The following is a 25,317-nucleotide window of genomic DNA, read 5'->3' as shown; positions in this document are numbered from 1 at the left end:
TCCGAAAACAAAAAAAGCTATTAAGACGGTAACTGTATGCACCTCCTTTAATATATTTATCTAAATGTTTATTTTCCCTGGCTGTGTACTTGTAAGCTGTTTATCCCCCAACATCTGTTATTTTGTCTTGTTGTTCCTTTGCAGTTTTGCACATGTCTTTGTAATTGAACCTGTATGACCAGTTTGTGAATTAAAGGCAATAAAAAAAATAATAAAAAGTTATAAAATACTATTCAAACAACCTGTCAGGATTTGTTTCTGTTCGGGTTTGTTGTTGTTTGTTGTTGTTTGTTGTGCTGCGTGTCACTGCTGGTTTGACTCAGCTGCCTTCCAGCAGGGAGGAGGAGGAGTGGAGGAGGAGTTGAGGTGGGGTCACCCGGGGTGAGGAGCCGACCTCAGCTGAACCATGGATGTAGCTGAACCAGCTGAACCGATGAGTGGGGAAAGAAACGACAGAAAGCTTTTGTGGAGCAGAAACATCCAGACGACCTGAGAAGCTCCACATGTCTTCTCCTCTCCTCTCTCTGACTGACTGAAGAGATTTATTCACATCAAAGGTATCAGCAGCTCTTTGATTTGTAAGTAAGATCTCCTTTAATGTTTCCCAAGATTTACTCTTGTCTCATTACTATCGTTCATTTTTATATCATGCGAGGTACTGTACATAAATAGATTTTAAGAAAGTTTATTTATCATCATGTCATATTGGATGACATTAGAATCTCACATGGGATGTAGACTATTTTTTATGTAAACAATAATTTAGGGCTCATCAATCATCCGTTTAGGATTTAGGGTTTAATGAAAATATTTTTACATGAATTGTAAAGACCTGGTTCTGGTCACTGTGTAGCAAATAATTCAGAATACTAATTATAATCCTCTATATCAGATCTTAAAAAGAAAATTAACGAATTAAAGGAATAATCAAACATTTGGGATTTTTCGACATTTGTTCTCTTTTTAGGAAGTGTTCATATGGTCATTTCATTGCTAAATAAGATGATTAAAATTCCACTGTTTAAATGTGGATAAAATGACTAAAATTAATGATACTATTATTATGAATCTATATTAATGTATTTTTATCCTTCTGTAATGCTTGTACGTATTTATTTTATATGAGAATTTTTTTTTCTTTTGTATTATTATTATTAGAAGTCTTTTCCTGCTGTTAAAAAATACAACATTGAACTGGTACCAGTATAATGTCGATTTACTGTTTTGCACCCTTGTGAACAAATGCTCACCTCACCACGTGTTTGTGTTTTTGCATCACTAGGTGGTGCCATTACAGCACACTTCACCCTGAACCACCAACTCTCAGTGAGTTCCTCACAGCTCCCTCAAGTGTCAAATCACAGTTTGAACATGACGGGTCAGACTGTGGGAGGCAACATCCAGGACCTGTCAGCGCCCCCACTACTGGCTGTGGAGGGACCGGAGTCCAGGCCTCTGGAAAGGACCGTGTCCTTCACTGATGAGGCTGTTTCCATCATGACCTCCACAAGCCAGCTGGCCAAAACTTTCCTGAATCACACCTTCGCCCTCAAACACAAAGAGAGCCTTGCCAACGCTGAAGCGAAGGGTGGTAGCAACTGCGATGAAGACAATGGCAACAGTGCACGCCGCAAACGAGAGTTCATCCCTGACGAGAATAAAGATGACGGCTATTGGGACAAGAGGAAAAAAAACAACGAGGCAGCCAAGCGGTCCAGAGAGAAGCGGCGAGCCAATGACGTGGTGCTAGAGAGGCAAGTGCTGGGCCTGCTGGAGGAGAACGCCTGCCTGAGGGCCGAGCTGTTGGCCCTGAAGTTTCGCTTCAGCCTGGTCAAGGACCCATCTGAGGTTTCCATCCTGCCACTGTCTGCACCCGTCTGTGCTCCACCAACACCCAGGACAACACATTCCTACCAGCCTCACACTGATGGACCCGCATACCCCAACACACCGCCCAGCACCCACCACATCCACTCTCACCCTCCACAACAGGGGGCCATCTATGGACCAAGGGGAACCAGGCCTCTGCCAAGTCATAGTGTATCCGAGGAGTCCGGTGTCTCCACCTCATGTAGCTCAAATATGGGCAGCCCTGTGTTTTTTGATGGCACACTGAGTGAGCGTGGTGGGCCTTCTCCGAGGGAGCTGGTGGAGGAGCAGCGGGGCTACGACTCCCACATCTGTCCCCCGGAGGCCAACGAGAGTCACTACATAAACAGACAAGACTCACCCGAGGGTTTGAGGAGCCTCCCGCACAAGCTCCGCTTCAAAGGGCCCGCTGGTTGCAGCGATGGAGGGGAGACATCTCCAGCCTCTGATACCAGACACAGTGGACCACCTGTGGCCACAGTGTGGCCAAACATCCAGGTGAGGAACCACCAGCAGGCGGGATGGGACAGTCGGACGGAGAGTCAGGCTCCTTGGTCCAGGGAGGAGGCCTGTGGTGGACTTGGGCAGCAATATCAGGGTCCGTCATCTGGACATCATAAGTCCTCCTCTCTGCAGAACTCCAGCGACACCAAGTGTTCGACAGACGATGTCAGTCTCAGGTCTCAGATCAGCTGTTTGTCTCAGGAAGTGGCTCAGCTGAAGAGGCTCTTCTCTCAGCAGCTGCTTAAAGCCTGAGCACAAAGTTAATAGACAGATTTCACACTACATATCTTTACAAACCATCGATCTTACAGACTGCTGACTCCCACACAGCATGGCCCCGATGTTAACAGCTACCTCTGAAGTGACAAACCTTATTTGCAACACCTGTTTCACTGGAAAAGCTTAGTTTGGGAGCCTGTTTGTTCTGTGATGGTCAACACCCCCACCAGAAAACACCAACATATTTAACTTTAATGTTAAATGAATGCAAAGCTAAATGTGGTTTCTTTGTGAGTCATCACATGTCTTTTGATCATGTTGATTTACAGAGATTTGAAGGACGCTGTACATTTCTGAATACTTGACTGAACAGGTCTGTCAGACACACTGGACATGATCATGTTAGATACGACACATACTGTAGCACACAGTTATCATTTGTGACACTTCAATCTCAACATGTTCACTTGACTCAGATGTGGAAATGCTTTGTCCTTTTTGGGACAACATACAGTTTGTAGGATTTTCAAAACAAATACTGTATATCAATATTATGCGCTGTCCCAAACAGAAGAAGAAAATACTTTTTTGGAGTGTACTTGTTTCTGTGATCTTTATGTTGTTCTCTGTATCTGATTTATCTAATGAGGTACATACAACTGTATATTTCATTGTTGTTCAGAATTATAATTAAGTGAACTGTATGTAAATAAATGTATATTTTATACAAACAACTGATGTATCTCCTATGACAGTTTTTTTTCAATATATTTTACATTGCAGACCATCTGTGTTTAGTTTCACTGTATTAGCAGAGCATGCAGTATACACTGTCTTTGAGATGATACTGTATGACTGTAATATATCTAATAATGATAGTTGATAGTCCAGCACAGAGAAGTCTGAGTTAAAGGAGAGAGAGGGGGAGGGAGGGGGAGAGACAGCAGTTTTTGTTGAGAGGCAGTGATTTAAAGTTAATATTATTCTAGTTGGCAGGACTACTAGGCTTAAATTATACATTGAGACTGGGACCAACCAGACAGCCGAATAATAAAAGAATGTTGAAAGCAGAAGCTACCGGCAAGTTACGTAAACAAATAACGCGAGCTTCAGAATAAAGTGGTGCTTTCAGCGTTTATTTTCTTAGCAACCCTGTCTTTGAACGGTCTGAATGAGACAGCAGAGGAGGAGAGACAGGTGATCAGAGAGGAAGGTCAGCTGCACCTGGACTGACCGCCTGTCTGAGGCTCTTTCAGTGTCACTATAGCCAGCGCTGCTGCAGTACTCTCTGTTTCAGTGGCAGTTTATGAGATGGACTGTTTTGTCTTTAGTTTTAACATTGTAGAACTCATCTTTACATCCAGGAACAATACAATAGTGTCCCCTCTTTTGTTTTCTTCTGTCCCATGTGTCCTCAGTCTCCGTCTTTCACGGTCTCTACCATCGTATCTGTGGAACTCAGCCGAGCCGACCAACTGAGTGACGTCACAGGCTAGAGCACTGCAACATGGCGCCGCTCTTGCCATGAAAGATGAAACGGATCTTCTTTTTCTTTTAAACGCTGACATTTGTCATGTTTGTTATATAATTGTTCATCAGAGTGGAAATCAGTTTAGTAAACCAGCTTAACTTGGTTGAACGTTTCATTTCCACTTTAATGCGCGGATCAAAAGAAAGATTTGAATCAAACGTCACATCTGATGCAAAATCATCAGATGAAATGAGTGTGACGGTTAAACTAATGAAATTCTTGTTCATATCTAAGATGCATTCATGTTTTCTATTAGTTCCAAAGGCTAAAGGCCAGATACAGCCTTAAATATGCATTATGCAAGTCTATTTTAAAACAGCACTTTGCATTACATCACAGGCCAGGAAACGCAGGGATAAAGTTAACCCAGCTGGGGCAGAGAGAGCTATGGAAGGTGTGGCACTAGAGTGGAGAGGTGCACTGCGCAAGAGTGTGAATATGCCACAAATGTCTTTTTCAGCTGACATGATATAATTTTAATTTCATGTATGGCCTTTACTTACTTTAATAAATGCTTTTAAACTGAAAAATAAACACCCTGGTGTCAGTCCACCCTCACTGAACTAAGGTTGCTGATATGATATGGGGGGGCAGGCAGTTGGGTGTTGGACAATGCCAGGGAGAGGGGAGTGGTGTACGGATGCAGGGAGAGGAGTGAGACTCTGCATGAGTCATCTGTCACGTCAGCAGCATGAAAGCTATTTTTAGCATTGAAGCAGCTGCGGTGGAGACTGATTGGCCCATATGGAAGTGAAGGATACAGGTTCAGAACACATTAACACCTGGAAAGAGTACAAACCTGCAGATAGACATCACAAGAGCTGCAGTGAAATACATCCTGATAGCGGTCCAGGGCCAGAAAGCAGCAATACATACACTGAATTATTCATTTTGGTGTGAAAATGTGATTAACTTGACTGAATGCCATTGTTCTTTAATACAATAACACAATCTTGAATATTTCCATTTTCAGCATCAGTCATATTTTTATCAACACCAGGTGGCGCCTGGTGTCTTTATCAGCATGGATCATTGACTCTCATTCATTCATTCATTCATTCAGTGTTACTAGAGGTCGTCTCCTCCATTGTGCTTGCTGTAGTACCACATGCTGCACACGCAGAACAAGCAAGGATGTCATTTTGTTTTGGAGGTACAGCACTCCCACCTACAAATGACCCATCTTCATTCAAAATGCACAATGCGAGAATGAAGCTGGAGCTTGAAAATGGCATTTACATGACCCATCTATACAGATTAATTTGAATGCTGACGTGTGAGGTTAAACAGGTAACACAGCTACAGAGACCCCTCCTTTAGGCTTTGGCCTGGACGACAACAACATGAAATACACAGGAGATCTTTTGTCTGCAATCAATCTTCATCCAGCCCAGTCTGCAAACCCCCATGCCACGAGCCATATAGGAAGGAGTGAGAGCCTTCTGGTTGCTAGGCAGGCACCACCACACCACAGTTGCCAAGGGAATGTCTGCATGCAGAGGCAGCTGAAGAGATGGAGGAGTATGTTGGGGGTTGGTGGTTATAGCAGAGGACTGGTGGGGGGAGGAGCAAGACAAGTTCAAGGCCACCGTCTCCCCAACATGGTCTAATGGTGGTGATGGTGGTGATGGTGGTGGTGTATGTGTGTGTGTGTGTGTGTGTGTGTGTGTGTGTGTGTGTGTGTGTGTGTGTGTGTGTGTGTGTGTGTGTGTGTGTGTGTGTTTGCAAGGTGAATGGGTGCATGTGTCTGGTTTGAGACAAAGCAGGGGGAAGGGACATGAGTGAGAAAGTGGGTTGGAAGTGGATGTGTGTCTGATACCAAACAGGGCTGACGTAACTGCTCATGAAATATGGTGGTGATAAGGATAACAGGCTTCATGGAACAACAGACAAGCTCATAAGCAGATAATGCACACCGATTTCCAGTAAAGAAAAACAAAATGACAAAAAATTGAAGGGTGGAAAGCTAAAAAAAAAAATGGTATAATGATTCATGTTTTATTATAATAGAGAAGGTACATTTTTTCCTGTTTATTTTCTTAATTTTATCGGCCATGGTTAGTGATTTCAGTGTCAAATTTTAGTTTTAAAGTGTGTTTTTACTGGATAGAATCCAGTATTTATTATTTCTACTGTTAATAATGCTAAAATCTTAGAATTTACGTTATTAATACCAAAAAAATAGCAGGTCACGGCCATGCTCTTAGAATAATATCTAGGGCTGTCAAAGTTAACGTGATAACATGTTATCGCAAATTCGTTTTAATGCCATTCATTTCTTTAAAGCATTAATGCAACTTGTGACTTTTAGGTTGCAGTGGGCTCAGTTTTAAAGTGAGAGTGAAGATACTCGCATCGTGTGAAACTAAAAAGCCTAAGGAATCCATTGGTACCAACCATGGCATACTAGCTTGTTGCAAAGGAGGCTAAATAACTCTCCAAACTTACGCCAAATTTTGGCGAGGAAAAATTGGCATGGCCATTTTCAAAGGGGACAGCCCTGATAATAACACAATAAAGACCTTAATGTGTAAACGAGGGGTTAAACTCTGTTGTCTACCACTGCAAACACAACTCGGTTAACGTGTTATAATAAACAAAAAGAGGAAAAGGACAGTGACTGTCAAAAAATATATATTTCCTCACAATGCCACTAATATTCAGCATGCTTTATAATCTATGTAACAGTGTAATAAGTGGGTTGGTGAGGACAGCTATTATAACTGTAACTGTTACCACATGCACTCTGCATGTCTTCCCATGACCTACATTGTGTGTTTCTGCGGAGTATGACGACAGTTGGCTGACACATATTCTTACATTTTTGCCCATTTATGACGGAGGATATAGCCTTTATAACTCATTGACATTTCTATCATAACAGTTACACAATTGTTGTGCAAATTAGTCAGCAGTCCAAAGTTATGCTGTTAATGACCTTCATGCAACAATAAGTTGAATCCTGATTTAAATTTAACTGCACAGATTCAAATCTGTGGTAGATTTCAACAGTGGCAGCATCAAAACAGAGGCATCATTAAATACAGAGTAATACTAATATTTGATATATAATATAGGCAAGTACAGTATTTTGGACAATTCCTTCAACATCCTTCAACTGCTGACAGTGAGTTCAAGTCCAAAGTTGTAGATCGAGAATCCTTCCAAGAGACATTATGCAAACACACTACATACCAGACTCTCTAAGATTATGCATTGTCTGTGTTTTGTGTAGCTGTGACTGTAGTTGTGTGTGTGTGTGTATGTGTGTGTGTGTGTGAAGAAGGGGAACTAAGCATTTATCGATCAGTGCACGTGTGATTGAGTCCTTCAATTCCTTTCATGTTGTGATTAAAATAAATGTCTGGTGTGTCCATTTAAGGCAAAGTTGTCCAATAAAGCTTGTGTTTTTTTTTGCACAAACTGCTATGTTCTGTTTTTGTAATTTGTAAACAATTTGATATGGAAGTTTTTTTTTTTTTTGTTAAGATTTGTGTGTATCTAGTAGTATAAATATCATAGGCAAGGCAAGGCAAGGCAGATTTATTTGTAGAGCACATTTCAGCAACAGGGCAATTCAAAGTGCTTTACATAAACATTCAAGAACATTGCAACAAAGTGCAAAAGAACATTAAGACATAATTAAAACAGTTATAAAAACATAAAAACATTAAAGATTAGAAAATAAAAACAAGCTAGAAATAAAGTAATTCAAGTAAATACATAGTGTGTACACATACACACACACTAACATGTATCTACACAAATATAAAGTACACATGAAGTGATAAAAAGACTAAAACTCTTTAGTTTTTTCTGCATTAAAAACAGAAAAAGTAAAAAAAAAAATGTAAAATGTGGAAGAAGTTTTTTTTTACATAATTATTTTGCTTTATAACTGGAAATTATCACCAGGAGAAAACATCCTAATGACGAAAGAGAGAGAGAGAATATGTAACAGAGCCTGTGTACCCTTGCACAGTTAAAGGGCATGCTGTTACATGCTATTATTGGACCCTCTCAGTAACATGGTGTCTGCGTAAAACACATTCATGCCCATGTTACTTAATTTGTAAACAATTTGGTATGGAAGTTGTTGGTTTTTTTTAAGATCTGTGTGTATCTAGTAGTATAAATATCAAAGTAATTCAAGTAAATACATAGTGTGTACAGACACACACACTAACATTTATCTACAAAAATATAAAGTACACATGAAGTGATGAAAAAACTAAAACTCTTTGTTTTTTTCTGCATTAAAAACAGAAAAAGTAAAGTTTTTTTTACATAATTATTTTTGCTTTCTAACTACAAATTATCACCAGGAGAAAAACATCCTAATGACGAAAGAAAGAGAGAGAATATGTAGCAGAGCCTGTGTACCCTTGCACAGTTAAAGGACATGCTGCTACATGCTATTATTGGACTCTCTCAGTAACATGGTGTCTGCGTAAAACACATTCATGCCCATGTTATAAACTGAACCACTCCCGTGAAAGAGATGGTGTTACAGAGATGGAGATGTAGAGATGGAGGGGTGGAGAAGAGGGAGAAAAGAGAGGGAGTAATAACCCAGAGAGAGAGAGAGAGAGAGAGAGGGAGGACAAAATACGTGACGAGGCAGCCTAAGAGCTGTTATGCAACCGCTGACCTACTAACACATATTTCTAGAAAGGAGCCGGAGAAACTGGAGCAAAGTGTCCAGCAGCAGCACACAACACACAGGCAGCCGGAGCCAAGAGACAGAAACAGCATCCAGCAGCAGACCCACTGACTCGACCACAACTGTGCCGAGCACCGACGAGACAAGGACACGAAAACTTTTCGGTTTTTTTGGGAGGTTTCTTATAAAAGGCACCACAAGGGAAGAAGGAGGAAACGGGAGCGAGACGAGCTTTTGTTACGGAGAAATCTTTTTCCCCCTCCTCCAGGACATTGAAAGGTATGTTATGACGGCATTTTGTCTATTTGTCTCCATGTGTTTGTCCTTTATTCGGTGTTTTTTAACATATATATGTGATGTGTTGAGATGTAGACATGATGCTTATAGATGGTTATTGTTCACATGGCGACTCTCTGTGGATGTGTCTCCGGCGCGTCCGTGACTTTGACGCGTCTGCGGCTGCTTTTGTCTCATTAAACATGGCAACCCACGAGGCGAATTATATGCTACTTTGTTGCCAGTTTTTTTTTTGCGTTTTGTTTGTTTTTTTGACACGAAACATATAGAAGAAGTGGATAAAAACGTGGTTGTTCCATATATCCCACGTTTTTATGTGCCTCAATGTCAAGGCGAGGTTATTCCCCGCATGGTGGTGTTTTCCAGGGAATGGTGGGCAGCTGCTTGTGCTCGGTCTCTGTGTTGTCTGGTTAATGCAGACACACACACACACACACACACATATAACAGGCTACTATGCTATATTAGCTCCTGCACGTGGCATGCTGCTGTTTGAAATATGGACATAATGTAGGTCACTGGATCATTTTTAGTTGTGTATATTAATATGTCTGTTCAGCTGATGCAGACAATAGGCTGGATTAAAAGCATGGCTTTTTTTTTTTTAGGATACTAATTCAAATAAAGGGTATTTGCTATAATGCCACATTTTTCAATAAATGTAGTTGAAACTCAGGTTATAGAAAATATAAATAAAGATTTCTATTAAAATAAATGTCTAACATAATGTTTTTAGGATAGATAGATTTTGTTAATATTATATAAAAATAGATTATTACAGATATACTACAGGGGGATGTTATGCAACAGTAATACACTAAAAAAAGATTATTTTCTCATTCTTATTTTTCTATAAAGCTCAAAATGTGCCTCTGTTTCATTACTAACACATTTATAGGCTATTGTGTTCAAGTTCAAAGGAGAAACAAAATGTCTGATTTTCATTCAAAGTGAGTCACTGGGTGATTCTTTTTTTTTTTTTTGTACTTATGAGGTGTGTTAAGTAAAGCACAGAGCTTTGCTTTGAGGGAGTTGGAGGGTATGACATAACCGGCACACAGCAGGGAGAAGCAATAAACAGCAGCTCTCTCCCGGGACAGAGACGCCTGTAATTGATTCCCATTCACACCCTGCTCCTTCTTCCCATCATTCATATCCAGATTAGCACCAAATCCTCATTTCTAAAGCAGATAGATATTTTAGAAATGCTTCTATCAATGACGTACCACAGCTGCTCAGTGTCTCTGGGTTATTTTTAACTTTCTCAGACTGTCTCCTCTAAGAGAAAACATGGGACGTACAAAAGCAGAAGTAAGGTCTTGAACCAGATCATCTTTTTTATTTGTTTGATACAGACAACTCGCGTCCCAAGTTCCTGGTGTGTGACTTTGTTGTGAAATTAGAATAACAAGTGAACATCCAGGATGTGATGCAATGCATGGAAACCCCTGTCTGGCGAGTTCTGGTGAGCTCTTAGTCCGCCTGCGTGCCAGCTGGTCTGGTTTCAGAGCCGTCTGCATTGCTCTGTCCCAGCCAGCTCTCAGAATATAGGTCAGACCTGTATCTATGTGAGGTATACAGGTCAAGCTTTGGATTTACATACTTTAGTAACTACAGCTACTTGCCCCAGTTTCCTACTTTGGTGTGTATTCATCAATGTGTTTGTTTATTTAAAAAAGAAAAAGAAAAATGTAACTTAAAAAGATATAGGTCACATGTTACCAAAGGTTCAAAACACTAAACAGAACATTATGCAAATGTGTAAGCACATTCAGATTGTCATGTTTATTTATTTGGAAACAAATATTAGGTTCACTCTTCAACAAATTTGTAACCTTCTCTCAAAAATGTGCATTTATCTATAAGATTTAGCATTCTGTCACTAATCATAAGTAGGTCAAATCCTACAGGTAGGAGTGTTTTTAGTTGTGTACTACAAAGAGGAAGTGTTAAATGGCATCCAGTAATTTGGTGTCACTTGCTGACCTGGAATGTCTGGATTCCTGTCCGCTAGTTTTTTTTCTTGACACAAAGCCGTGCGGCAAAATGGTGGCTCCTAGCTGGGGCCCCTCCACGTGTGTGGTGTTGGATCACTGAAAAGATGGAGGAGGGGAAAAGGATGCCATGCGTTTAACTCACACTTGCCTCAGAGGAGGTCAGAGGTGAAGCATTCCTCCCCAGCGGCAAGTGCCTGGGAACTACTTCCGACCTGTGTTTTCCACAGCCGAAAGCACTGAAAACAAAGTGTTTACAGTAACTGCAGTGAATCATTCTTTTTAAAATGGGAAATTAGCCTCTGCTCAAAGAGCCAATTACACAATGTCCAGTATCTCTTTATTTTCTAGCTCAAGTCTTGGCTTTTATTCAGAGCACAACGTGCCCAGTGAAAGGGGAGATTGCAGGGCATTCACAGCCAGTAACCTGTAGCTTCTGCCACGATGTAATATGCATGTGTTACACAAGCTTTGCTCCGCAACAAGAGAAATTCAGAGCACGTACGTTACGAGCAACAACAGCAGCCCCTCCCCATGCGGTCCTGAGAGAGAGCCTGTTATGTGTGAATTTGGCTGCAGCGATGGGTGTGTGCTCTGACGTCAATGCCATCTCCCTATCTCTCACTATTGTGTTTTTCATCTGCTACTGAGGCATATTATTTTTCTGCGCTGCACAAGGCGTCGTAGGGTTTTCTGCAGAGAACAGGGATTAATGTTGCGTGAAGATCACTGGGGCTTTCACAATCAGACTTTTAGGCAGATGACGTATTGTAGGTAGTCTGGTTTATTCCTCCTGCTGCAGATTCTGTAAAATTCCTCTCATTTCCACCAACTGAATTCCCCCCCGTCACCCCATCCCTCCTCTACTTCCTCCCTCCCGCACCTCTTTCTGTCGCTCTATTTTTAGAGTGCACTCTAATACTGTCTTTCCCTCTCCTGGCCTCCCTCCTTTTCAGTCCTACTGACCTATTTTATGGAGCACCGTCAAAGACAGGGGGAGTGTTTACTGCTTAGCGTCGTTTCTAGGTCAGTGGGACAACGTAGACGTTTGCATGCTTCCTTCTCGCCAGCCTTTGTTTCGTACCCACCCCTCCCCTGCCAAGTCTTTATGAAAATTATTCAGGGTTGTGGAGAGAGGGAGGAGCTGACCTTACATTTTTCCACATCTGTTGGTGGTTGAGTCCAAATCCCGTTCTGTTCAGCGTAGCCTTACTCCAGTTCTTTGAGAGAAGGAGACAAACAAGAGACGGTAAAATCCTTGTTTTGGCACTGAAGGGGAAAATTCAATTTGAAGAATAGCCTGCAGCACATCTAGGCTAAGCCCCTGAGTTACAACCTAACAGACATAGGTAAATAAGGGGTTCATTATTCAGAGCAGTAGTCAAGGTCTCAATGTGTTTTTTTTTTTTAAATGTGAGATTATGTAACAGGGTCATTGACTCTGGGGGAAGCAGAGAAATGCTGTAACTAGTCTGGAGAAGACACATGTTAGATTAAATAGTGATGTGGCGTTGACTCAGGGGTGAGAAATAAGTGGTTTGTGATTTGGGAACAATAAACTGCAGCACAGTGAAAGAAGGTCAATGCGAGTCTGTTTTGTTCAACTGGAGCCCTTTTGTTCTGCTCTCTTTGGGATGTGAGCGACTGAGCACGTTTTTTTTGTTTTTTTCCAATCACAGTTTAAATATAGGACTGGGGGGAAAAAAATCAATTCACCTACGTATCGCAATTTAGTTTTTTACAATTTTGAAATAAATGTCTTATTGCCAGAAAGAGCAAGTGCAATACAACATATTTGCTTCATTTGAGTCTATGCGGAGGTAGTCAAGTCAATTTTATTTTATTTAGAAGGTTGAAGGAAGTTACCGCTTTTATTATTGTAGTCTGAGTAACGTAACGTCATATCCGTTCCGTATCCGTCAAGAAACCAGAACAAACCGCAGAGAGCCGAGACGAGAAATTAGAAAACGTCGGAGGGTCCGCGTGGATACGATCTGAACCCTCACATTTAAATCCAAAGTGGTAAACACCACTCATACAGTAAATGGAATCGCAATTGCAATCTGCATTTGTTGTGCTTGCATCATGTCTGGTCTCATACACCCCTATACAGAGAGAACATAAGACAAATATAGGAGCATAAATAGGAATTTAAATTGAATATGAAACAAGTAGCACTGGCAGCAATAGCAGCTGTAACACAATCTGTTATAAGACACTTTAACTGATGTATATTATATTAATACCAACATTTTTCCCTCACTGGGGAAATGTTCTGCAGATAATCCATTCTGCTTCAATAGCATATTGCAAATACGTAATAATACTCCTGTACCCAATATGTTATTTACATACTTGTGCTTCTTGTTTGATTTCAATATTCCAAATGTAAAAGCTGCTTGACAGTTATAAAAACAAATGACCGATAAACTAGACTGTGGTGAGACTGGTAAATTCCCTCAGAAAACTTAGCTCCACTGATTCCAGTTTCCTGCATTTGGTTGCTCCGAAAACAATAGTGTAAACAGGAAACAGATTAGGCTAAAAATAGCAAGCAGGTGATATTAAAAGGTCATATTTGTCATACGTATAATTATTCCAGCATTCAACAGGAGGAGTCATTGTTACCTACAGGCACAGTGACCTAGATTATTACATTCCCTGTGTGTGTGTCATAAAAAGATGTTTTCATGTTTGTAATGGACTCGGGAGCTCAGCGTAGTGATGTGTTATTAATTACTGCATATCTACTGTGTAATGCCGTGCAGTGAGCGAACCAGAGGAATCCAGCCTAAAAACAAGTGCAGATCTAGTTGTTATGTAACGCCGGACTGCCGTCAAACTTCCATCCGCGCTGCATTCAGCATTGTTGTTAACGCAACACACGTTGGGTGGGAAAGGCTTCCTGTTGAGCTACGATGTTGACACTGCATAAGGATGTTCGGCAGCTTGTGGTGTTGTGTAATTTCAGACAGTGTGATGGCTACTTGAGAAACGGACACATTCCCACTGCGACCCGCATCTCCTCCTCCTCCATAGAAACACACATAGCCCACACAGATGTGCGTCCACTCCCATAAACCCATTTCAGCTACTTCTTAAAGAGTTTAGTGCACGACTTTAAATCTGGTGAAGCATTTTAGAAATTATAATGTAAAAGCAGAAATTATAATGACACGTAATTTATATACCATAATATAATTAAAGTAATATATCAGAGTGTGATGATGCATCATATCCCCATCCATTCCCCGCCTCCCTCAGCCCCTTTATCTGTCAGTCTCTGCAGAGCTGGCACCAGGTCAGCCTGCCTCAGTCCTGTTATGTGACTATGACAGCACCCGTCTTACACAAGAGCTCTGCAGTAGCAGCAGCAGCAGCAGCACATACAGCGTGTTTAATCCCTGCCACAGACTCTGCAGACTCCCCAACCTCATTTTCTCTGTGAAGTCAAGGAAACAAAGACAAGAAAGACAAACATTGCAAAATTTTGGGAGATTATATCATAGATTTTTGGCGCAGGTTGTGATAAACAGTGTGCATTGATCTCAAGTCTTGGAGGTTACACTCAAAGGACCCACATTAAAGCTTTGCACTGCAGTTCACAAAGGCTGTCCTCAACCAGAGAAATTCTTAGTCGGCTAACACTCACACGATTTTTTCGACTAATCGACTGATCTGTAAAACTGAGTTCTTCACAAAGAGTCACACAAAAGCACCAATTTAATTATCATGTTTACAAGAGATGTGCTCATTATTCAATTAGTCGACTAACACTCACATGATTTTTTCGACTAATCGATTAATTGATTTAATTGACTGATCTGTAAAACTGAGTTCTTCACAAAGAATCACACAAAAGCACCAATTTAATTATCGTGTTTACCAGAGATGTGCTCATTATTCAATTAGTCGACTAATTGACTAAGAGTTTACAAGTCCAATTTGACCTGACTGAAATGTACATATATGTTGCAATGAACTGCAGTGGTTTTACAGCTAATCTAACGCTCTCTCTCTCTCTCTCTCTCTCTCCCCCCCCTCAGCAAACAGCAGCACTGAAGCTGGATTGTCACGGAGCCCCAAAGTACACGGACTGACCTACATCCGCAGCAGCCTGACCGGCATCACAGCTCCGCTGAAGATTGAGGACGACGGTGATAAACTCAAAATCACCTTTTTTGAGGTTCCTCGTTCAGAACACTAGTTCAATGTCTGAGGTTTTTGTGGAGTTCCACCTCTTTTTGATCTTCTTGGCGAATATGGACACTTGAACGTTTTGATCTTGAAAATTAAGTAACAGAAATCAATGAGGCGATCCCTTCAAGGAGCACAAATACCTCATCAAGAATTTTTTTCCGATCCTGCGACTTAGGTCAAACTCCTTAGTGGCGAAGCAGAAGACTCATAGAGTTTTACATTTTTTCCCTCCCCCCCTTTGCCCTTTGCTAGAGTTATACTCTAGCCCCCAGCTGGGAAAAATGGAAAGTCTGAGTATACACATCCCATCCAGCAGCAACAAAAGTGACATGGAGGTCGACAATTTTTCGTCCTACAGTGGCAGCATCCCATCTCCTACTCCTGAAGGTGGAGCACGGATCAGCCGCCAGTCTAAAGGTTCCAAGTCTAGCGCGAGCTGCCGTCGCAAGCGAGAGTTCATTTCTGATGAGAAGAAAGATGCTTCCTATTGGGAAAAACGGAGGAAGAACAATGAAGCAGCTAAGCGCTCAAGGGAAAAGCGTCGCCTCAATGACATGGTGCTTGAGAACAGGGTCATGGCGCTGAATGAGGAGAACTGTCGTATAAAAACGGAGCTCCTCCAGCTCAAGTTGCGCTTTGGCCTCATCAGCACAGCCTCCTACATGGAGAAAAGTCAGCAGATCTCCAACAGTGTTGCCAACAATAGTAGCGGGAGCAGCAATGGCACCCCAAACGCCTACCTCTCAAGCAGCGGCTACTCCAGTGCATCCCAGGTGATGCTGAATTCTGACTCATCTGAAACTGAGCAGTCGAGCCGCGGCGAGCGCCACAGCACACTCCACCAGTACTCTCCCCGGGGCTCCATCTCTGACATGTCTGATTCCTCCTCCAGAGACAGCCCAGAACCCACGGGCTACAACATAAAGACAGAGCCCTCAAGTATGGAGATGGCCAGAGTGGAAAGCAATCGTATGCCAAGTGGGGCCTACCATGGCAACCACACTGCACTGGTTTCTCCTCACCAGCAAAACACCCCATTGGCTGAAAGTGCCATGGACTACCAGCACCACCAACAGCAGCAGCAGCAGTGCCACATGGAGGCCTCCAGTCCCGCTCCTCAGGCCACCTCTGCACAGAGGAGCGTGATCTTGTATCGCTCCAGCAGCGGCTGTTACCCCATGGAGACCCAGAGGCCGGAGGACCAGCAGACCCAGCAGAACAGACCGCTGCAGCACTCCTCGACCCTCAAGTTCTCCGACTGCTCAGCGACCATCACAGAGGTCGCTGAGAAGCTAGAGAGGACAAAGACCATGGACTCACCTCAGTATGAATACACTAATGATCATGATGAGTCGACAGAGGAGCTGCAGCAAAGTTACAATTCCAACGCCCAACAGCAGCGTGAGAACCATCACAGGCACTACAGCTACCAGGGTCAGGAGAGCAGTCTTCAGCAAGCAGAAAGTCACCAGAACCCCTTTGCCCCTGATCTGGTACGCAACACTGAGGAGGGCAAGTCCTCCTTCCCACAGCACAACGGCTACCTCAACACACTGGACGAAGAGCCCCCGGTGCTCACCTACGAGGGAGGCCCCAGAGCCGGCGGTTTCTACCAGGAGAACTCTTTCGCTAAAGACACCTCATCCAGTGACGGGGACCCTCGTAGCTCTGACAAGGAGGGCTCCACAGACGACGAGTCCCCCTCCTCGTCCTCCTCAGACATCAGCAGCTACCACCAGAAGGCAGTGGGAGCTGCCGGCTCGCACCGCGAGTTCCACGCCGAGTTCAAAGCCACTGCCCTGCCCCACAAGCTCCGTCTCAAGTACAGAGCTCTGTCCAATGGGGCAGCAGGACTACAGATGGAGGGAACAGTCAACACCTCCATGTCCCCCTCTCCCACTTTGCCTCAGCACCCTTACTTAGCTCTCCCCAGCAACCTTCACAGCACCCAGGCCAACGGGGAGAGCAAAGAGGTGGAAAACGAGACTGATTATGAGAGGGTGGAGGCTAGAAAGGAGGGAGAGAAAAAGGGATCCAGCAGCAGCAGCAGCAGCAGCAGCAAAAGTGGACGCAATAAGAGGCGAGATTAAGGACTAATAGGAACATTTTCCTGTCACCTCTTTGTCGTCTTCAGCAGACAGACAAATATAACTGACTCACATCGCCACCTTACAAGACATTAAAAGCCGGCGATCTGTTTGAGGTGCCGTAAGGATGTGATTTCACCAAGTTTCACTGTGTCAGCTCTTCCTCTTCCTCTTCCTCTTCGCTCTCTCCTACCTCCCACCTATCCCTCCAATTAAAATGATAGATCACTTAACGAGGGAGGGGACAGAATGAAACTCTCCAGAGCTGGAGTCTGGGATATTTCCCTTGCGGAAAATTCAAACATTATTCAATTATTCATTATTGTAAACTGCCTTGTTGGCCGGCCAGCATTTATTGTGGCATTATGGGAACATTCCTTTGACCAAAGAATACACATCCTTCCTTTAGTGTCAGAAGAGTTACATTCGTCCTCCCTCTGAACACACCTGTACCATTTGATCCTCCACCCTCTTACCATCCGCACACACGAGTCCCTTCACTTCTGAAGCACTTAGATTGTATATTACTGTGATATATAAATTTGCATATATGGAATATATATTTTAAGAAGAAAAATGTGTTAAAAAAAAAAAAAAAAAGCAGTGGGATGCGGAAGTCGTAGACTTAAAAGTGATCACTTTGTACAGCCGCTCTTGTTAAGAAAATGCCTCAAAGATTTTCTTTTAACTAGAACATGATCCACAACTTGTATAAAAAAAAAAGAAAAAAAAAAAAAAAAAGAAAGGTACACTTTTTTAGATGTATGGATCAGATCGGTGGCCTCATTCAGGAGCTCTTTGACACTCAAAGCTGTCAAAACGGTCAAGGCCAGTTATCCGCATATCAGTCAAGGCTATGCAGTCACACGTTGCTGTTTGCAAAACCTGACAAGCACAAGGCAAGCCTCGCCTGCCAGCCAGCCGTTCAACGAAGATCAATACATCTTCATTTCCAGACAAATGTTGTCTGTCTAATAAATTAAACGGCTCTCCAGTCGCAAATCAGCAAAGCTGCTCTCTCTTCATAAGGTGCCTCTTTATTGTGTTGTCCCTCGTCCCCACTTTGGCCAATGTCTTAACGATCCCACTCACCTTCGCACTGACTTGTTTTAGCTACAGTAGCTGCAGTAGATCATACAGTCTGTACAAGTTTAACTGTTTCACTTCCTGGTGCCTGCCTCTGGCCACTATGTATAAATGTAAAGTTGTCTTTATCTCTTGTATACTGCTGTCATTATTTTATTATTATTTTATTGATATTTTCTATTATATTCGTTTATTATTTGGGCTATTATTATGTGTATTTTTCTGTCATCCTGTTGTGTCATTTTGCTCTATGCTCTTCCTGGTTGTGCTGTGTATTTACCCATGATGCCCTTTGCCCCAGTTACCATTTGTACTCTGTGTTACCGTATAACCTTTGTTGTTTGCCGAATGGCTTTCTGAAAATGGGAAAAGAAAAAAAAATGGAGAAAAAGGCTTGTCCAGAAGTGATTATGTATTGCTATACTTCATATGGATATGCAAAATGGTTACAAAAACACTCATTTTTCATTGTGAAAGATTCAAAATGGAGAAAAAAATAAAAGGTTGTTGAATTTATTTACGTCTCTTTTGAACTTTTTGATTCACTTTTATGAAATGCCCGGTGAAAGTGACACACAAGCACTCGCACGCACACACAGACACAGACACAGACACAGACCAGCCTTCTTCTAGCAGAAGACCAACTAGCTGATTCACAGCTCACAGACAGCAACATCCCAGTCTGCCAGTACAGCTCAGCGTGAGCCAACACAGACAGAAAAACTTCACTGGTTCACTGCGTCATCACTTAATGCCGCCTACTGGCAGAGACTCACTGAACAAATGGGAACACCACTCAGACTGTGTGGTACAGCAGTACAGGAGGGAACCTGTTCGCTAAACTTAACCCCAGTCTGAATATTCATGTAATATATTTATGCTGACAGTCACAAAATACACATGACTCCAATAAAAACCACAAAGTACACTTCATATTTTGCTAACTGTTTGCTCACAAGGGTATATTCAGTGGATAAAATAGTAAATACATTTAATGAAAAGGTCGAGCAGTTAGCTCAAATAGAGACTGAATGAGTAAAATATGACATAAATAGTTCAAAATTGCTTGTGAGTAGGGCTCAGGGGTCGATTTAAAGAGCTTTACATATGGTAAATAAATGCATCACAAGAACATTCATAGTTAGCTGCACTAATCAATGTTTTAATACTAAGAATGGATTACTATGAAGTAGGGCTGTCAATGGATTCAAATATTTAATCCAAGTTAATCTCAAATGTTTTATCTGTTCAAAATGTACCTCAAAGGGAGATTTGTCAAGTATTTAATACTCGTATCAACATGGGAGTGGGCAAATATGCTTGCCTTATGTAAATGTATGTATATATTTATTATCGGAAATCAATTAACAACACAAAACAATAATAAATATTGTCCAGAAACCCTCACAGGTACTGCATTTAGCATAAAAAATATGACAACAGCTGTCAGTGTGTCAGTGTGCTGACTTGACTCTGACTTGCCCCAAACTGCATGTGATTATCATAAAGTGGGCATGTCTGTAAAGGGGAGACTCGTGGGTACCCATAGAACCCATTTACATTCACATATCTTGAGGTCAGAGGTCAAAGGACCCCTTTGAAAATGGCCATGCCAGTTTTTCCTCACCAAAATTGTACATAAGTTTGAAGCATTATTTAGCCTCCTTGTCGACAAGCTATTATGAGATGGTTGGTACAAACTTAAGAATGGATTCATTAGGTTTTTTAGTTTCTTATGGTGCCAATATCTTCTTTCTAGCTTTAAAACTGAGCCCGCTACAACCTAAAAATAGCAATTTGCATAAATGCCGTAAAGAAATTAGAAGCGTTTTGCGTTAACATGTTATAATTGCGTTAACTTTGACAGCCCTACCAAGAATGGATTACTATGAAGTGTATTGTGAAAGGATGAACCCAGAGAGTTACCACCGACTCGGCAATTTTCCTCAGCTCTACCGAGCATTTTTAGCATCTTTCAGCTCATTGTTTTGGTTTAATAGCCCGAAACTTTTTTTTTTGGTTCACTCTCACGGCTCTCATCCACCTGACTGTACACTACCTGCCCAGCACCAAACGGCAGACAAAGGTGGTCACTGTATGTGAGGTGGGGTTCTTGTTTTTGTGTCATATTTGCTCACCAAACTTAATTCCTATCAGCTAGCCTTTATGTTGAAATAAAGTATTAAATCTTGAAAGAGAGCTAAAAGGAGAAGGTATATTTGACCTAAATCTGTCCAGTAGCCAGAAGCACAACTTGAATTGATTGTTACATAGCTGCTGAATGTGTAAATAAGCAACTGTTTGCCAACACCTTTGCAACAACGTCAGAAGATGCTAATTTGTCAATTTTGCATTTACAGCTTGGTCCGCAGCCCCGAAGCAAAAAAAAAAAAAAAAGCCCAAAAACATTACTTTAATTAATAAAAGGTACAAGAAAACAGGAGATTTTTAAATTTAGATCCATTAGATGAAACGTTCTGCATTCTTCACATTAAAAGCAGTCTACAGGCTGATAGAGGAAACCCAGAGAGTCATGGAAGGTCTCAGTTTTTAGGTTAGGTTACAACATGTTCACATATTGACAATTGAAATTAATTAAAAAACGTTAATACGTGTAAAAACAACAGTCCCCTTAAGCCCCACTCTTGAAAAAGCCTGTCTGCTCTGATTGGCTTGCGAGAAAAATATTGCGCACCTTTGCAAAGGTAGTTCTCAAGCCGTGTGCTGTATATTCTAATGAGCCTGCATGTGACATAGGGAGGGGAGGAAAATCTGAATTGCTTGTTGAATCAAATGTTTTCTGATCCAGGCAGCCCACAAAAAATACTTAATTCACAGTTTGTGGGTTGGTAAGCACTCCAGATACCAAAAAGTATGTGCACAAGCACTGACAAAGGGATTTTTTCATGATTTGTCCTCTTTAAGACCACATACTAAGCAGTGTTACATCACACAAGTAGTACTTCCACATAAGCAAAGTTACATAATAGCTTTCTGTCTCTGATGTAGTCCAGAAATGAGCTAATACTTCAACAGATGTGCTTTAGTCGGACAAAAGAAGAGAGAAGTATGTATCAGAGGGCAACAAGCATAAACAAGTTACATAACAGTCTTGGGAGTGAACTGCGTCAGACTGTGCGGCAGCCTCCATCTGACCCTGCCATTAATGGAGCAATAGCCGGTGGGAAGAACAAGTTGGCATGGGCAGAGTGTGCCACTGACAAGGCTTACACAAGAGCCATTACAGGAACGGGAGCCTATCAGATAAAGAGGTGTCGCAATTTCAAGGAAACTCCCTTATTTCTTGAGAATCTCCGGACAGCAGAAAATGTCAACAAAGACAAAAAAAAAACCCACTTGGACATGTTTTCATTCTAAGGGGTTTAATAATTGTTAAATTTTGTGACACAAATTAAACACATCCACACAGTAGCTTGTTCCTGCATCCCAGTTTCACATAAAGACAGAAGGATGTACATGTGTGGAAGCAGCTGACCACAGATAGACCTATAAACTCTAATGCGTTTTCACTTCTGCCCTCCATGCCACCCACCAGCCAGCTAGAACAAGGTGACATTCCTGAGAAAACCGCAGTGCTCTCTCCTTTCCTCGTTCTCTCTCCTACACCTTCCCCCTCCTGCTCCCTCCTCTCAGTGTCTCTTGTTCTCGCTCTCTCTCACTCATCCCCCCTTTTTTTCCAACCCATCTTTGAGCTGTAAAAGCTGCTTTGTATTGTGCGGAGGCTTGTGAAAACGGGCCAGGAGAGTAAAAGTAGGTCAGAGAGGAGGGATAGGAGAGGATGGAGGAGAGGGAGAGGAGCGAGGGGTTATTCAGAGTGGAGGGAGGTAGGGAGAGAGGGAGGGAGGGAGGGAGGGAGGTAGGGTTACGTCACATGTCTCTACCATGTAAACTTGAACAAACTTCTCATAAAGAAGTTCTCTCTTGTTGCTGCCTGAGGGAGCAGCTCATGAGCTCATGCACGTACACACACGCACACACTTGGGTGACACCTTACACACACAGACCGATTATTATTACCTAAGAGCTAATAGGATTATCAATTAGAAAGCTCCATGACATTTACATATGACTGTAGATCACTATTGTTATCATCATCATTGCTATTTTCATGGGTTCTAGTAGCATCTTATGACAGACTGAAGCGTATTCTTATAATTTGAGTCACTTATTTCCTGGAATTTGGGCAGCGAAATGTGTAGCTATGAGGAAACTTGTAAACATCCACTCTGATAATTGTCACTCATACTCAGACAGCGAGTCACGGCGTTATCAGGTGACAGGTTTCCTTTAGATACAAAATTTTAGTGTGACCTAATTTGGATTTTTGTCTCAATGTTTGCCCACAAACAAATCCACCTGTCTCTCAGGTGTGGGATCCTGGATTATTAACTGCCTGCAGTGCAAGGAAGTCAATGAAAGCTGGCAGCGAGGAATGAGTGTGTGTGTGTGTGTGAGAGAGAGGGGGGTGTTGGCCCTGCGCTGCCTGCGGTGATCAACAGCCCTGGTTATGTAACATGGATGCTGCAGTATGTAGGTCAGCAGCACAGGGAGAGGCAGGGCTGGGGTAAGGAGGACGGAGCTGGGGAGTGTGTTAGACTGTGTGTTGGCATGCACGAGTGCGTGTTCACACTTATATAATACTGGTTTCAGTCATTTTAGCCGGTTGTCCACATACAGGATGTACAGCTTATATAATGGCCAGCACACACTGCTGAAGGAGACTCACCGGCCGAGAGGGAGAAATCACCATTATGCAACGAAGCTAAACTGACCCAGCTTTATACATTAACTTGGAGGGTATATAGCAGATGTTTGCTTTTCACAATCCAATCCTCCTAAAGTTTAAATTGCAAGGTCTTGTGTCCTCTGATGCAAATAAACTTCTGAAAGGAAAAGATTTCAACACATAAAATAATAAAAAAAATAGGGCTGTCAATAAATTTAAATATTGAATTGTGATTAATCGCATGATGGTCCATAGTTAATCACGATTAATCACTTTTTTTATCTGTTCAAAATGTACCTTAAAGGGAGATTTGTCAAGTATTTAATACTCTTATCAACAAGGGAGTGGGCAAATATGCTGCTTTATGCTAATGTATGTATATATTTATTATTGGAAATCAATTAAGAACACAAAACAATGACAAATATTGAAATATTGAATATAGAAACCCTCACAGATACTTTATTTAGCATACAAATATGCTCAAATCATAACATGGTAAACTGCAGCCCAACAGGCAACAACAGCTGTCAGTGTCAGTGTGCTGACTTGACTATGACTTGCCCCAAACTGCATGGGATTATCATAAAGTGATATCATAAAGTGATTATCATAAAGTGAGCATGTCTGTAAAGGGGAGACTCGTGGGTACCCATAGAACCCATTTTCATTCACATATCTTGAGGTCAGAAGTCAAGGGACCCCTTTGAAAATGGCCATGCCAGTTTTTCCTTGCCAAAATTTAGCGTAAGTGTGGAGCATTATTTAGCCTCCTTTGCAACAAACTGAGCCCGCTCCAACCTAAAACTCGCAAATTGCGTTAATGCAATAAAGAAATTAGTGGCGAAATTAGTTAGCCCTAATAAAAAAACATGATCAGCTTGTTAGCACCAACTTGTGCTGAAAGGAAAATAAAAGTCTGGATTTGATTAGGATCAGTCAGGATATAGACCTGCTGCGCTGTGTTTGTTGGAACAATTGGATAAAGTAATCAAAATAATGCTAATCGTGATGAAATTATTATCCAAATATTATCCAAAGGTTTTAAACACATGAATAACGGTCACTGAGAAGTTCCCCAGTTAAAGAATAAATAACTCTGGAATGCAGTTAATCAATTATTAAACGCCTTGCAGCATGACTGGTCATGCTAATCGAGAGTCTCAGTGAGATATACTGGAACTATTAATAATCCTTAGGATCTTTTGAATTTCATCCTTCATTTCCTTGCAGTACATGTTTAGTTTTAGTTTATTCAAAAAGTTTGGTAACACTTGGCCAAATGACAATTTCCAAATCTCAATATATATTTTATTTCCACCACCATGAATGGGGCTCAGATTCGGTACACGCCTGCAGGAAGCCTGAAAGAGAAAACAGAGCGAGGGAGAAAAACGACTCCTCTGTTGAACATGCTTGGTTGGCTGCGGTTCAGGAGAGAGTTATGTTGCCTGCCATGACCCATTCAAACCCTGCTGCCTCTGTCCTACACAGCACTGTAAAATAGGTCAGTGTATGCTTGTGTGTGTGAGCGTGTGTGCACCGCTACAGATGTGTGTACAACAATGATTTGCGGGCTTCCAACTTAAGTAACTTCACCATGAAACACACAGACACACACACTATACCGATGCATTTACATCACATCGTAAAAATAGTCCATAGGAACACTGTGCACTTTTGAAATGAAAGTAGGCCACTAGGAATAACTGCCTGTGTGCGCGTGCACGCGCAAGAGAGATGAATCAGCTCCATGTTATGCAATGCTAAACCACCCTTGGGCCTCATTACCATATCTTGTGCCCTTGTGCTACAGGAAGTAGCCTGTTGCCGTACGTGTCTGTGTGTGTTTGTCCAAAAGGAGGGTACGGAGAGTGATACCCTTTTGGCATCTGACCTTAAAGGGGACATATCAAGCTCATTTCCAGGTTCATACTTGTATTTTGGGTTTCTACAAGAACATTTTTCTTTACTTTAATGTTCAAAAAACACATTCTTTTTCTTCTGTCCGTCTGAATATACCTGTCTGAAATGCTCTGTTTTAGCGCCTGTCTCTTTAAACCCCCCTCCCGAAAAAGCCTGTCTGCTCTGATTGGCTGGCGAGAAAAATATGGTACACC

General features: G+C 41.9%; 2 protein-coding genes across 2 annotated transcripts; both read left to right on the top strand.

The window, feature by feature from the left end:
- Nucleotides 1-478: 478 nt before the first annotated feature.
- Nucleotides 479-3,326, top strand: LOC141763992 (uncharacterized). Its single transcript, XM_074628869.1, has 2 exons — nucleotides 479-578; nucleotides 1,283-3,326. Exon 2 carries the CDS (start codon nucleotides 1,372-1,374, stop codon nucleotides 2,623-2,625), a length of 1,254 nt encoding a protein of 417 aa, XP_074484970.1. The 5' UTR covers nucleotides 479-578; nucleotides 1,283-1,371; the 3' UTR covers nucleotides 2,626-3,326.
- A 5,460-nt stretch (nucleotides 3,327-8,786) lies between these two features.
- LOC141763991 (uncharacterized) lies at nucleotides 8,787-18,333 on the top strand. The gene is made up of 2 exons (XM_074628868.1): nucleotides 8,787-9,065; nucleotides 15,124-18,333. The coding sequence occupies exon 2, from the start codon at nucleotides 15,559-15,561 to the stop codon at nucleotides 17,365-17,367; it is 1,809 nt and encodes a 602-aa protein (XP_074484969.1). The 5' UTR covers nucleotides 8,787-9,065; nucleotides 15,124-15,558; the 3' UTR covers nucleotides 17,368-18,333.
- Nucleotides 18,334-25,317: the final 6,984 nt, after the last annotated feature.

Source organism: Sebastes fasciatus, chromosome 3 (assembly GCF_043250625.1).
Source record: "Sebastes fasciatus isolate fSebFas1 chromosome 3, fSebFas1.pri, whole genome shotgun sequence".
NCBI classification, from domain to species: domain Eukaryota; kingdom Metazoa; phylum Chordata; class Actinopteri; order Perciformes; family Sebastidae; genus Sebastes; species Sebastes fasciatus.
This window is presented reverse-complemented; position numbering and strand designations above follow the sequence as displayed.